This window comes from Sciurus vulgaris (assembly GCF_902686455.1).
Source record: "Sciurus vulgaris genome assembly, chromosome: 11".
Lineage (NCBI taxonomy): Eukaryota > Metazoa > Chordata > Mammalia > Rodentia > Sciuridae > Sciurus > Sciurus vulgaris.
Window position 1 is genome coordinate 8,700,397 of NC_136472.1, and position 14,242 is coordinate 8,714,638.

At 52.1% G+C, this 14,242-nt stretch overlaps 1 protein-coding gene across 1 annotated transcript; it reads left to right on the top strand.

Moving 5' to 3' along the window:
- The first annotated feature begins 116 nt into the window (after positions 1 to 116).
- CDCA5 (cell division cycle associated 5) lies at positions 117 to 12,103 on the top strand. Its single transcript, XM_079105380.1, has 10 exons — positions 117 to 273; positions 478 to 572; positions 651 to 716; positions 799 to 834; positions 4,194 to 4,613; positions 4,780 to 6,733; positions 9,893 to 10,348; positions 10,607 to 10,705; positions 11,515 to 11,581; positions 11,683 to 12,103. The coding sequence occupies exons 1-6, from the start codon at positions 228 to 230 to the stop codon at positions 4,858 to 4,860; spliced, it is 744 nt and encodes a 247-aa protein (XP_078961506.1). The 5' UTR covers positions 117 to 227; the 3' UTR covers positions 4,861 to 6,733; positions 9,893 to 10,348; positions 10,607 to 10,705; positions 11,515 to 11,581; positions 11,683 to 12,103.
- Positions 12,104 to 14,242: the final 2,139 nt, after the last annotated feature.

The window sequence follows — 14,242 nt, forward strand, 5'->3', positions numbered from 1 at the left end:
GATGACGACACCGCGCCACCGGCCACCGGCCACACCCCTGCAGAGGCGAAAAGTGAAGGCGGGCGAAGAAGGCGGAAATCCGAGCGTAGCGGCCCTCCCGCCTCACGTCACTTCCGCTTCCTCTCTGGCCGGGCGGGTAATTCGAACACTTCCCGCAGCAGACGGCTCTCCCAGTTAGCGCGAGCCCCCGGCTGCTGCGGCAGAGGACGTCGAGGCCAGGACTAGATATGTCTGAGAGGCGAACGCGGTCCGGAGGGGCCGCTCGGCTCTCGGGTGAGCGGAGGGCACGCGGGAGAGGTGGGACCAAGCCGTTTGGGGAACGCAGGCCCTTCCCCACCACGCCGAAGGATGCTTTTCTGCCCCAGGAAGGCGCCCCCAAAGGGTTCGTTTGGGAACCTTCTCTTGCCCACTCCGGCACCTGTCTCTCGACTCGGGCCTGGAGTCTTTCCCAACTTCTGATCATTTTTCTCTTTATAGGGCCCAGGACCCCATCTCCAACTACGCCTCTGCGGAGGTCCCAGCGGAAATCAGGCTCGGATCTTCCGAGCATCCTTCCTGTAGTCAGTGGGAAGGTGAGCCCAGGATTTCTCAGTTACTGCCCGAGAGGCCCCAGCACTGATGTAGAACTCATGATCACTCCTCTTCTCCAGGCACCCCATGCGGCTCCAGTCAGAAAGCCCATCGTTTTGAAGAAGATCGTGGCTCATGCTGTAGAGGTGAGGACTAAGAGACGGGGTTTTGAGTGGGAGGCCAATACTGGGATCTGGCTATTTGACCAGTTGGTGTTGTTCCCCACAGATCCCATCCACCCATTCGCCTCGCAGGAGCTCTAGGGTGAGTTCATTTCCACCTGTTTAGTTGAGTGGGAGCCAGGTCACTCTAGAGCTGGGGGTGGCATATTGTCCTCTCACATCTACCCAGGGAGCTCTTTTGTAGTATTCTGGAACAATTTGCTTTTGGATACCATTGTGCATTGCGTTGCCAATCTTGATTACTCTCTGCAGACTTTTTTCATTTTCAGCTCTTTATGACGAGCATATTTATACCATTTTCCTTAGAATGCTGAGCTGTGTCCTATCCAGTCCGCTGTCTTCTTTCAAATCCATTGTGTCTTCAGTTTTTCTTTGTGGTTGTTATGAGTTATGTATCATGGTGCTTTTACAGTTTTAGCAGAAATTGTTACTGAGAATATTTCATTAAGAGGAAATCTGAAGAAATAGTCAATGAGAAATGCTAATTGCCTTTGAAGAGTTTGTGGGACTTACAAATGGGGAGAAAGACAAGTAACCAAGTGAGTACAATATTGTATGCCCAGGGCTACAATAAGGAAAACCAGGTTCCATGATGATATCCAACCCAGTGGCTCAGGGAGTGTTTTACAAAGAAATACTTAAACCAAAATTTTTAGAATTTTAAAAATTAGTTTATTAATATGTATTTTACTTATTAACATATGTTTATTATTTTTTACATTTATATTAGTTTATTAATATGTGTATTGATATTGGGGTCCATTTTGACATAATTATACAGCATGGAACATAATTTGCTCCAATTCAATCCTCAGTATGTCCCCTTTCCCTCCCTTCTTCCTCTCCATCTTCCCTTTACTGCATTCATCTTTCTTCTGTTTATGTATAGTTTTCTTAATTAGTGTATTGTGGATATACATAAAGGTGAGATTCACTGTTATATTCATGTACATAGGGATGTTTGCTCAAAATCATTCCACTGTTCTTCCCTATTTCTCCTTCCCCTCAATCCTTTTCCTCTGTTCCATGGATCTCTCTCTTCTTTTCCTGGGATTCTCCCCTTCTTATTTTTATTTTTTTTTTCTTTCTTTTTTTTCCTTATTTTGGCTTGGTTTCCACATATGAGAGAAAACATTCTGCCCTTGACTTTCTAGGTCTAGCTTATTTCACTTATCATGATGTTCTCCAGTTCCATCCATTTATCAGCAAATGCCATAATTTTATTCTTCTTTATGACTTAAACCAAATTTTTAAAGTAGGGGTACTCTGGGCAAAGTAAGCCATGTTTGCAGAGATCTAAAGTCCAAAGACAATTAGGAGGTGTGGGAAATGGCAGTTTGTTTCTGTAACAGACCTAGTCAGGGTAGGGGAGAGAGCTTGCTAAGTCAGGGCGGATCCTGATGAGACATGAAAACCATTTTCTGGGATTTGGCCTTCATCCTTGTTCTGTGAGCAGCCTTTGGAAATGTTTTGTTGTTGTTGTTGTTGTTGTGGGTGGTGCTGCAGATCAAATCTAGGGCCTTATACTCTGCCACTAAGATACCTCCAGTCAACCTTTGAAAAGTTTTAAGCAAGGTAGTGACTGAGTCAAGCTTGAGTATTACATAAAGATCCCTCTGAGGCCATGAGGAGAATGGCTATGCTGGGGCCCTAAGACCAGGTGTGAGGATGTGAAGCTCAGAAGTCCTGAAGTAAGATGATGAGGGCCTGACTAAGGTGTTGGCAGGGTGGCACCCCTCCTTTCCCCACCTTCCACATGACTGGCCAGTCACACAGGACTGGACTCAGGGATCTCCTCCCAGAGACCTTCCCTGACATCCTTACCCGATCGCTGTTACTTTCTCTGTGTAATTCTCCTTAGGCCTTATCAGCATGAGTGTATTTGCTTGCATGTTTAATGTCTTTCTCTCCCTCTATGAACACAGACACCTGAGAGCAGGGCCTTCCATCTCCCCAGTGGTAGCCACTCCTTCTTATTTGTTAACTGATAGATTCATGAGACACTGAGCAGGATAAAGTTGCTAGGATCTGGGCAGCTGGCCATAGGAAATGAGGAAGAAGTAGTCAAGGGTGATTCCAATTCTGTTCATCGTCCCTTTTACCAAGACCTATTGGGCTGATTTCCCAAAGCTTGAAGCAAGGAAAAGCTTCTTTTGATAACATCTACTTCCTTGGTTCTAGACCACAAGAGTCATTAAGTTTGTCCTGCCCGCCCTTGTCTTGACCTCCAGAAAACTCAGTGCCAGATTCATGGGCATGAATTCAGTGAGTACTTATGAGCACTACAACATGCAGTCTCTGTTGGAAGTGCCAGGTGTAGGCAGGTCAGCCAGGAAAGACCCCTGCTCTCTGGAAGTTCCCATTCTGATTGGGTGACTGAGTCAACCATTCAGTAAGCCAACATCAGATAGCAGTATTGCTAGACAGGAAATAAAAGAGGTCATTGTGACAGAATAGCTAGCAGAGGTGAGACAGGCTGATGTGGATTCCATGGTGAGGGACAGCCTCTCTGAGGAAGCACTGGAGCTGAGTGGAATTATGAGGAGCCAACACATGTACCTCTAAAATAGACGTCTGCTGCCTTTGCTGTTCACACCCTTGCCGTGGCTCATTGGTCTCTCCAGAAGCTCTACAGTGGCTTGCAGAGGACCCTGTGAAACACCCCTGCCCGTTACCTCTCAAACCTCATCTCCAGCTCCTCTCCCCGGGGGTCATGCACGGCAGCTGCAGTGGTCACCTTGTTTCTTCATCCTGACTGGCACACTCTTGCCTCAGGACGTTTGCATCTCTGTTCCTGCTGCTGAGAGCACTTCCTTTGGATGTCCACGTGACCCGCTCCCTCACCAGTGTCAAGTTGTAGCTCATGTGTCTCCTCAGTGAGGCCTGCAGTTCCAGCCCACTCCCATAGCTCTATCCTGTTCGGTTGGGGTTTTGGGGGGGTTCTGGTTTTCTGTAGCATTTAACACCCCTAACATAACACATGGGTTCTTGTCACGCTTTCCCCCACTAGAACTGAAGCCCTGTGGCAGTAGAGGTTTTGTCATTTTCTTCCTTGCTGTGTTCCCAGTGCCTAGATCAGTGCCCAGCACAAGACAGGTGATCAAATAGGTACTTACTGACTGAGTGGACCTTTTAGGGAAAACTTAAGCAGCTGTGCAGCAAATGCACCACAGAAGGCAAGGCTGGAGACAGGCAGGGGTTAGGAGGTTGTCGAGCTCATTTAGATGGAAGCTTGGGTGACAGAAGTAACTGGATGCTGGGCACACTTGGAAACAGTGACAGCACCAGCAGATGGGGCAAGTCTTCTTAAGTCACAAAAGCAGGCTCCTCAGAAGCAGTAACTGGTTTCTTTTAAAAGTACCTGCCCTTCCCATCCAGTCTCCTGGGCCTTTCTGGAAGTTAGTGGTCCAGAGAGGTGTTTTCTCTCCTGTTCTGGTACAGATTGCTTTTTTCTTGGAGAAAGAAAACAACCCTCCTAACAGGGAGCCTACTAAAGAGGACCTCTTCAAGACACCTAGTATCCCTGTCACACCCACCACCACTCCTATGTCATGTGCCCTGAATGGTGAGGCCAGCTTCAAAGAAGGAGAACTGGATGCCAGAGACTTGGAAATGTCTAAGAAGGTTAGGCGGTCCTACAGCCGGCTGGAGGCCCTCGGCTCCGCCTCCACCTCTACTCCAGGCCGACGCTCCTACTTTGGTTTTGGGGGTCCTGAAGACTTGTCCGGAGTCTCACCTGTGGTGTGTTCAAATGTAACCGGGGCCCCTGCAAAGCCCTGGGCCCCAGACACAACGCTCCCTGGAATCTCTCCCCCTGTCCTGAAAGAGAAACGAAAGAAGAAAAAGCTGCCGGAGATCCTGGTGAGTGAGGGGCGTGGCCATTTCTGCCGTCTGGCCACACACACAGGAGACATGCAGGGCCAGGCTCAGCTGACTTGGGGGAAGGCAGCACCTCCAGGGTGTGGGTGATGTGCTCTAGCCAGTACAGCCACCTTGCCACTCACCTGCCCCCATTTCTCTTCCCCAGAAATCCGAGCTGGATGAGTGGGCCGCGGCCATGAATGCTGAGTTTGAAGCTGCTGAGCAGTTTGACCTCCTGATTGAATGAAATGAAGTGGGGGTGCCCCTGGCCAGACTCCCCTCCTCTCCCTGTACATAGTCCCTCTCAATGGAGAAGACACTGGGGGGTCCCTCTGCTGGCCTGTGCAGTGCTATTGGCTGCACGTGAGGCTTGGGCAGCCCCAACAGCAGCCTCAGGTTCAGGAAATGGGGCCTACCTGGCCTGGCCACTCATTGGGGTCCTGACTGGTCATCCCCTCCTTCCTGTCTTTCCAAAGTATTAGGGCTCAGTGGCTATCTCTGCTTTTCTTGGGAATTGTGGTTGCTCTAAGCAGGACCCGTAGTGTGTGGCCGGCCTTAGGCTGTCCCTCTGGAGTTGCCTTCTTGATGGCTTGGTCCCCAGCCACAGGTACATCTATGTAAAGAGGATTTGAGTTAGATTCTGTGGGTAGTTCAGGAGAGAAATCGTGGGCTGGAGGACACTTGTACCCTCAAGGAAGAAGCTGGATGTTCAACCTATGGTGACAGGTTTTAGAGGCGTGGGGAGCCTGAGTTGAGTCTCAGACCACCAGCGTCGACTATGCCGGAGCTGTGTACGCTGTACTGCTGCCGAGCTGCTTGGTGAATGCCAGGCTGATGGGGCGCTATTGCTTGGCAGAGTGCATTTCAGGTCGTGGCTGCCAGGGGCCATGGACTCCAAATCCCCTGCACCCTGGGGCTCATCGTCTCTGAACAGGCAGCCCACGCAGGGGTCAGGAGGTGACCCCTTTTCTCGCCCACACCTGTTGCTTACAAAATGAGTTGCGTAGTCTCCTCAACCCTAGAAGACAAAAATGGTTGGAAGGTCCTAGTCCCAATAGCATTTTGCAGATATACTTACAAAGCTTTAGGAAGCTTTTCTCGTGTGCCAGAACACTGCTGGGGTTGGTGGCAGCTTCACTTTTCGTCTCCTTAGGCCCTCACGTGAGAATGCTGCCCAGGTGGGTGCTGGGAGCTGAGATGGCTGGGGGTCCATCTCACTGTCTTGGGATTTTCCGCACTGTTCCTTTTTCCATATTGGTAGAGGATGTGGTTTCAAAGACTGCCCTCCCACTGTGAGGCCCACTGTGCCCCAGGCCGGTGCACTTTTAATGCTTAAAGCTTGTGGAGGTAGATGCTGAGAGGCATGTGGAAAGGCTGGTGGACCACCAGGGAAGAGGAGCACTTGGTCAGGGGACTGGGTGCAGCAGTGTGGGCCTGGTGGGCACGTGTGAAACCCCTGGGAGGCCCAGGCTGTCTCTCCAGCACCTTGTGCCCTGTGGGAGGCTGTGTGCAGGCCCCCTTGCTGGGACCAATCCAGGTGTCTGACTGGACCGCACCTGCAGAACTTTTTGCTCAGCTGGCCAGCAGGGCAGAACCTTTGGGAAGTCTCAGTCCTGCAGAATCAGGAGGAGCCTCATGATGTTGGGTTGTCACAGCAAACCTTTCTATGTTCCAGAAACTGTGTGCAGTGTAAGGAAAAGCTGGGATTTTGTTTTAAAATAAAACAGACCTGATTAAAGAGTTTCTGCCTGTTCACAAGAGTGTGCTTTTATTATGTCAGAGGCAGAACCCAGGATGCCAAGCCCAGGATATTCACAAGTATCGTCTCTCTGTACAGGCTGCCAGCCTTGCCTCTCTTCATTGGCCCTGCGGTAGATCCCTGCACCCACACCCTGGTCTGTTTCTTTCATCCCTGTCCTCAGGGGAAGAAAGCAGGTCTGGGTGAGGTACCTGGGAACACACACCCCCCTGAGTGCAGCCTCGTTCCCTTTCCTTTGAAGGAGCCTGTGGCCCTCACCCGGTGGCCCAGCCTGGACTCCGCTCAGCAGTACGTGATGCAGGAGCCCCTGGAGAAAGGGTCAGACAGGCCAATTCCTAGGAATTCTCCCAGTTGCTCTGTGGTAAGGCTCAGGAACGGTAATGTAGGTGCCACCAACCCTTATTTTGTTCTTGCCTTCTGGTCTTCCAAAGAAGAGGTCGGGAAATTCTCCCCAGAACCATCCACTTCCCCTACCCAGGGGAGACAGGCCTCTTCAAGGCCAGATTTCCACCCTGGAGTTCAGTTCTGTCATCTCCAGGACTTTGTTCCTCTCTCCTCCAAGTTCTGGCCAGTTGGTTCTCATTTTATTGTGACAGATGCCATCCAGCAGTCTCGACAGCATCTTGGGGCCGCAGCCCCTGCTCCCTCCTGAGGCTGAGCTGAGAGACCTGCTTCCTTCCCCTTTATTCCCTGTGCCCTGGCTCACTCAAGTCACTGCTCTGACAGAAGTAACCAGTGACCTCAGGGCCACATAGCCTCCTGCCTTCTCACCCCAACTCAGCCCTGGGTGCTGCCAGCCCTTGCTTGAGGCTCTGGCCCGAGGCCCTCTCCTCCCACATCTGGTCTAGACCAGATGGACTTCCTCCCCTGTGCTGCCACTGTAACTGACAAGATGGCAAGCTCTCCAACAGCATCCCTTGCTGATCCACCTGACCCTTTGACTCCTCTGAGGTCGTAGAGAAGTCACTTGGCCTCTTTGGACTTTTTTTTTTTTTTTTTTTTTTTTGGTACCCAGGATTGAACAGGGGCGCTTTACCATTGAGCCACATCCCCAGCCCTTTTCACTTTTTATTTTAAGACAGGATCTCATTGAGTGGCTGAGGCTGGTCTCAAACTTATGATCCTCCTGCCTCAGCCTCTGGCAGTGCAGGGGTCATAGGTGTGTACTGCTGCACCTGGCTCACTCGGCTTCCTTGAGGCTTGTGTTTTTCTTTTTTGTTTTTAGGATAATGATATCCAAAATTAGATAAATTATTTGATAATACAAGTATGTCTTAAGCGATATTTGGGACATGCTATACAAAGCAAAAAAGAATGTCCTTTATCCCAAATTTAAATTTCACTGGATATCCTGTATTTCACTGGCCGCTCTTCATGGGGTTGCTAGTACCCAATGGGTGCCTGCCATCCTGGGGCCGGCTTCCATGGTCCCGTGTACGTCCTCCCCGGCGATATCAGTTGAGACAGCAGTGTGGTGGCAGCAGTTGCTTTTGCCTCTCCTTCGCTCCTGAGGCTCTTGGCTTCCTGCCCGTGGTGCACCTCTTTCACCCACCCCCCAAACTATGACCCAGACAACTCCGTAGACAAACACCAAGACCTCCCTGCATTCTCCTCACCGGGGACCATGGCCCAGGCCCTGCCATAGCCCTTTACCTGCTCACACCAGTGGAGTGTCTCATGCCTGTGCGCACGTGCCCTCAACCATCCTGCTTTTCCTGCACTCTTCTGCCTTCACATCCCCCCTCACTGGGATCGGGCCGCACCCCCTCTGGGCAGTCTTCCTGGAGCTGCAGTGGATCGTGGCTCCGCTGGCACCCGGGCTTTCTGCACAGGCCCCTTCTCCCTGCACCGTAGTCATCTGCGTACCTGGGTGTCAGTTCCCCAGGAACTTCAGACAACTCATGGGTTCTGTACACTCAGGACCTGGCCTGTGTCCCATGCCACAGACAGTGGGCTGGGAATATTTTTATCTTCTTTAAAGTTGTTTTGTTAAACCTAGTTTCCAAAGCAAACTGATCAGAGGCAAGAGTCTTGCCAGTGGACCTCATTATACTCTGCCAGGTTCCCTGATGACAGATGTGTACTTCTGAGCAGCCACCCTGAAGCTTGGCAAGTCCCTGGAGTGATGGGCGACAAGGCACTCTACAAAGGGATCTGTTTACACCACGTGCACAAGAGTGTGACTGTCTGGAAAGGTTCCATACGACAGAGCACATGCACAGAAGCCCACAGGTCCCTCAGGCCCAGGCAGAATTCAGGGCGAAGATGGCCTACATTTAAGGTCACAGCTTGTCCTTAGTCACATGGCCAACAGATGCACAGGGTTCTGAAAAATCTGAGGGTGAAAATGGTGACAATCTTGTCTATTGACATGACATTTTTTTCCCATCAAGGTATTTTATACATATTTTACATAAATAGTATATGCATTTAATAATATTTTATAAAATATAGTATTATTTTATAGTCCTTGCATGTGTAATAGATGTATTAGGTTCCTAGAAAGAAGACCCTGGGATTTTCCCTCCTGTACTTTTATCTTGCTTCCTTGTGGTCTGTAATGCCAGCTGAGATCATTGGTCTCAGGAAACCAGACTGACGGAATGGGGGTAGATGACCTCACCGTCTTCTAGATCCTGAGTTGTACATCAAATCTGGGCTAATCCCTCCATTCTCGCTTAACCTGCCTGTGAGGGTGACAATTTCCCCAGCTCTGTGATCATCAGAGATTTCAAACTTGCCAGTGTCCCCATGCTTTCTCATCACAGCTAGCAACCAATGACTTTGGAACACAATCTGATGAGAGGCTGGTGTTTGCCTCTCTCTTGCTGCTCTTGAGAGCATCAGCCAGAACATTCATGGTGGCATGGAAAGAAGGTGGAGAACAGGAGGGGCGAGCGTTGAATTACCCACAGCTTCAGACTTGTGACCTGGGACGAAATTGCTATTTCTAGTCCCATTGGTAGACTCACACCACCTCTAGAGGTGGAAATGAAATGTCCTCAGGCTCAGCCTCATCCATGGCACCCCCATGGACCCATTCTCAGGTGCTGGGGGAGGGGCACTTGCTCAGCAGAGAAAAGTAGACAGGACTCACTGGCAGAGTGGAGAGGACAGTGGGGTGGGAGTGACATGACTAAGAACATGGTCTCAGGGACAAGTATGGGATGGTGTCAGGAAGTGAAGTCTAGTCTGAGTAGAAGCTTGTTTGATGGTAGTGGACAGTTAGGTGGGTTAGAAAGCAAGGGTCTCGGGCTGAGGGTCAAACTCAGTGGGAGAGTACTTGCTGCCTGTGTGCAAAGTCCCGGGTTAGTTCCCCAGCACTGTGCACACACACATACACAAAGCCTGTGTTTCTAAGATATAAAAAACTAATTAGGCACGCTGTGTTGTATTTGCTGAATCTGACAACGCTGCAGGCTCTAGATTGCTGGACAGGGAGGCATGAACGCTGCCCCAGGGAAGGCAGACTGGTGGCAAGGTGGGTGTGGATCACCAACCAGGCCTGTGTCTCCCTCAGTCTCTCAAGGGCAGGCAAGGAGCCCACTCCAAGCAGGTCTTGAATCCAGCGGTGCAGGCTGGTGAAGAGGAAATACCTAAACCTCAGGTCTCCGGGGAGTCAAACACCGAGGTGACAGCAAACACTGGGCCTCCCAAGGCAGAGGGGGACTGGAGAGGTTCTTCCTGGGCCCAGGTGAAAACCTAACCTTTTGCTGTGGCCTCAGCCACTGGGGAGTCTGGGCCCAGCAAACGGGAGACTGTCCTGGACAGCTCTCATCCACCCCTCCCACCACACCTTCCTCCCGGGGCTGGGACTGCGCAGGGCTATGGCAGGCGCAGCAGCCTCAAGTCACTGGAGTCATCGCAGCACCTTCTCGGCAAAGCCACCTTTTTCAGAGCAAAAGCTAGACCTGCAGCCAGAACCTGCCTTCACGTTCCTGTTTACACTTCTGAACGCACCCGGAGGCTCTGAATCGTAAGGCTGTGTGTGTGTGTGTGTGTGTGTGTGTGTGAGAGAGAGAGAGAGAGAGAGAGAGAGAGGAGTGGGGGGAGAATCAGGCGGAGGGCAGAGGGTGCATCCTCCCCACAGGAACATGCAGACCAGGGTAGGACTCCACCCTGGGCTGTGCAGACAGGACTCCAGGAGCCTGGGCCTGGGGCTAGGCACCCCTACTCTGCCCCTTGCCCAGCTTCCAGATCCTCTGGTCCAACTCTCACTGCCCACCTGCCCCAGGGACTCGGAGATCCAGGAGAACCTGTTCCTTGATCAGGAAGACTGGGGCCCCCAGCGGACCTCAAAGGAGATGAGGAATCTGCAGAGTGATTGCAGGAGGTGAGCCAGGACTGTGGCTGACGGCAGAAGGCTCAAGTCTTTGCTCACCCCCCCTCCTCCCTTCCTCTACACGAGCAGGATGGGCTGCACAAGTGTGGGGCCACATCTGGCCACAGCTCTTCAGTTTCAGTCTGTCACGTCCACACGGCAGGACTGGTAGGCAGTCTAGTAGCTGCCCATCAGCAACCATCCCCTGCCTTTAATTGTCCAGGAACTGGCGGGGGGCTGTCTTTCGGGGAGACGGGCTGTTCTCCAGATGTTGGGCTTGGAAACTTGTCTGCACAATCCCGTGGCTGCGTGCCCCTCCGTGGTAAGGGCAGGGTCATGCCCCACCTGGTGGCAGAGGGCCTGACAGCTCTCCCCTAGCTCCACCGACGGGCTCCCCTGACCGTGGATCTGAGTGATGATGCTGCCATCCACAGCTGGCCTGGAGTGCTTGGGCACTCCACATTGACCCTCAGTGACCTGGAGCCACACAGACTCCTGTCACAGCCCACAGGGGTGGCCACCCTCTGCCACTGATCCCCTTCCAAGGGAACCTCAGAATTTGCAGCCTAGCCCACGGGATGAAGCAGCCTGTCCTCCTCTTGCTAAAGTGGGGGAAAAGCAAGATCAGTCCCTCTGGGGCCCTGCCGAGTCTTATGGGGAGCACGGGCCTTTTTCCCAACAGTGGTGCTGAGAAGACAGGGCGTGCAGGAAACACGGGTCTCAGGGAGCTGTGCCAGGTCACAGAGCCGATGCAGAAGGCTGGGCTCGGGGCTCCTGGGACCACAGCCTGGGCGCTGAGGGGCTCCCTCTTTCAACCCTAGGCTTCGGGAGGCACTCATCACTACCCAAGCGGACAACCTGACCTTGGGGGAGAAGCTACAAAACCTGGTGAGACCCTCAGCCTAGCCCCGCTGCTTGCCTCCTCCTTGCATCCCAGCCCAGCTGCTGCTGCTCGCTACCCACTGCAGCCCTGCACCCCTGTGTTCCAGCCCACCTTGCTGTACCAGACCCTGCGGAGGGAAACAGGCCTGGCAGGAGGAAGCCCCGCCCTGCAGGCGCCACTGTTGCCGCCCATCACCAGTGGCAGGCCGAGCCCTCCCACAAGCACACCTTTTTCTATGGCCTCTCCTCCCCCAGAAGGCAGTGCTGCTGGGCCTGCCGTCCTACCTCCCCGCCACATATACAGTAACCAAAGTCAGACCTGGGAGGGCCAAAGACTGGGCACTTTGTCAGAAGCCACGTAATCAGCCAGCAACTCTCTAGGTCCCAGCAATAAACTTCCCAGCTGAAATGCAACTCCACCTTGTGTCTGTGGGCCTGGGACTTGGGTGGGGGGCAAGCAGCCACCAGCTCTGAAGTGAGCCAGTCTCTGGACCACCCCCTGACTTCCTCAACCTCCTTCTGTTCCCTGATTGGCCCCCTACACTCATGGCCCTGCCCTTAGGCTCACTCAGAGGTGATGTTCCCAAGGTAAGCATTGGGGTGGGACAAGAAAGGGGACTGAGTTCCCTCCTCCCATTCCTTCCCCCAGGAGATCCAGGTACCTGCTCTAACTCCAAAGTGCAGAAAGATACCAGGGAGGGGTGGGAAGAGCCACTGCCCATCTGGTGGCCTTGGATAAGCCACCTCCCCTTGGTAGATTATGCAATGGGGAGAAGAGAGGTAGAGGGAACTCCCCTAGGGCCCCACACTCTTTAGGACTGGAGGTGCATCTGAATTTTGGCTCTCAGAGCTTGAGGGCTTGTGCCTAGTGAAGGGTTATGCAAATAATATTCCTGCAGGAAAACCCCCGGGGGGGATAATGCAGCCCAGGAGGAGGGAGGGGAAACTAGCCAGGGATTGACCTCCAGGTAAATCCTTTCCTAATAATAAATCCTTTCCTAATAACCGTGGGCCCTGGGGGAAAGGGACGAATACTGAACGCTGGGCCCTGGACTTTTACCCTCCCCCATGGCAAATTTGTTCTGAATGGAGGCACAGCAAATATTGAAACCCTGGGAAACAATGGATCCCAGAGAAAGTAAAACAATGGGCAAGATCTGAGCACTCATCCTTGGGATCCCGATTCCTATCTTCCCAGATAACAATGAGTTTCAACCTTCACCCTCGTAACCTGTACAAATAGCCCCTAATTGCCCAAACTGCACGTGTGTGACTTCCAATGATTAAACCATCCTCGTTGTACCCTATGAAACTAAAAGCCCCTCTGTAACTGAGGGCCATTTTCCCATCCGGAAAATGAGCCCTGGTGGCGCCCAAGTCCCCGAGTGAATAAAGTCTTCTCTGCATCCGTGGAGGTCTGCAGCCGTCCTCCTGAACTGGAAATGGGTGTAAGGCAATGTGTGCCCTTCCCCGTCCCATGAAACCCATTCCTTCTCCCCATGGTTAAGTTAAACGGCTGATGAGACTTAGGGAGTGACCATCCAGAGTCCAGCACCCCTATGTCCTCTGAAGTCAGGGGTCCCTCCAACCACCACTTACACTAGAGCTGAATCCCCAGACTGACTATGCACACCCCACCCTGCAGAAAGAGACCCTTCACACCTTCTCTGAAACTGACCCCAACCCTGGGCTAGGTTTTCACGGCCTATGCCACATGGATGGTGCAAGGACTTGTATGGAGTCCTTTAGTGCTGCTGGAGGCGTCCTCTTTCTGACCCCCTCCCCTAACCTTTGGTACCCTCTCCCCACTCCCTCCTTCTGGATACCCTGCAGACCTCTGGGTCAGAGACCTCTTGCCATTTTGTTCCTGCATCCAACACTGGCCTTTAAATTCTCCAGAGGGGTAAAACTGTCCAACCGTCTGGTCTCAAGCAGATAGACAACTGCCCTGAGACCAACGTCTTTTGACCCATGGAACCCCGGGGGTCCCCCACCATTGAAATTGGGGTGAAAATGTTCCCCTGTTTCTGATGGCACTGTCCAGCTTGGTGTTGAAATGAATCCAGGGGACGCTTTGGTTTCGTCTGACACCCTGATCACCCCCGACATGGGAATGTCAGTCAATTCCACGGGGCTCCCCTTTGGTTGTCTCATTAGCAATTTTAAGACCCTTTAGTCCTAAACTGACCTCAAAATCAAACGCCTCATCAAGCTCAGCACTCCAACTTGGCCACACTACAAATTAGATAATCTGCACCAATGGCCCAAATATGGAACCTTTGATCAAGAAATTCTCCAAACCTTAAAAAATCATTCATTGCAAAATGGCAAATGGAGCGAGGTCCCGTACCTCGAAGCCTTTCTTGTCCTTCGCTCAAACTCCTCATTATACAAAGCTTGTCCCACTTTGCAATTAATTCTTACAGACTCACAACTCTCTCCCTCATTTACAGCCCCAGAAATAGCAGATGAACCTCCTCCTTTCAGATACCGGGGTCCCATGGCCCCCCATCAGGTCCTCCCCCCATCAGGTCCCACTGCTACCCCATCAAGTGCTCCTCAGCAAAGTCCCCCATAGCTGACTCCTCTCCACAAAGTGCAGCTGCCCTGCCATCAGATCCACCTCCCCAGACCCCAAACACTAGTTCCCCCTCCCTTTTCCTTCCC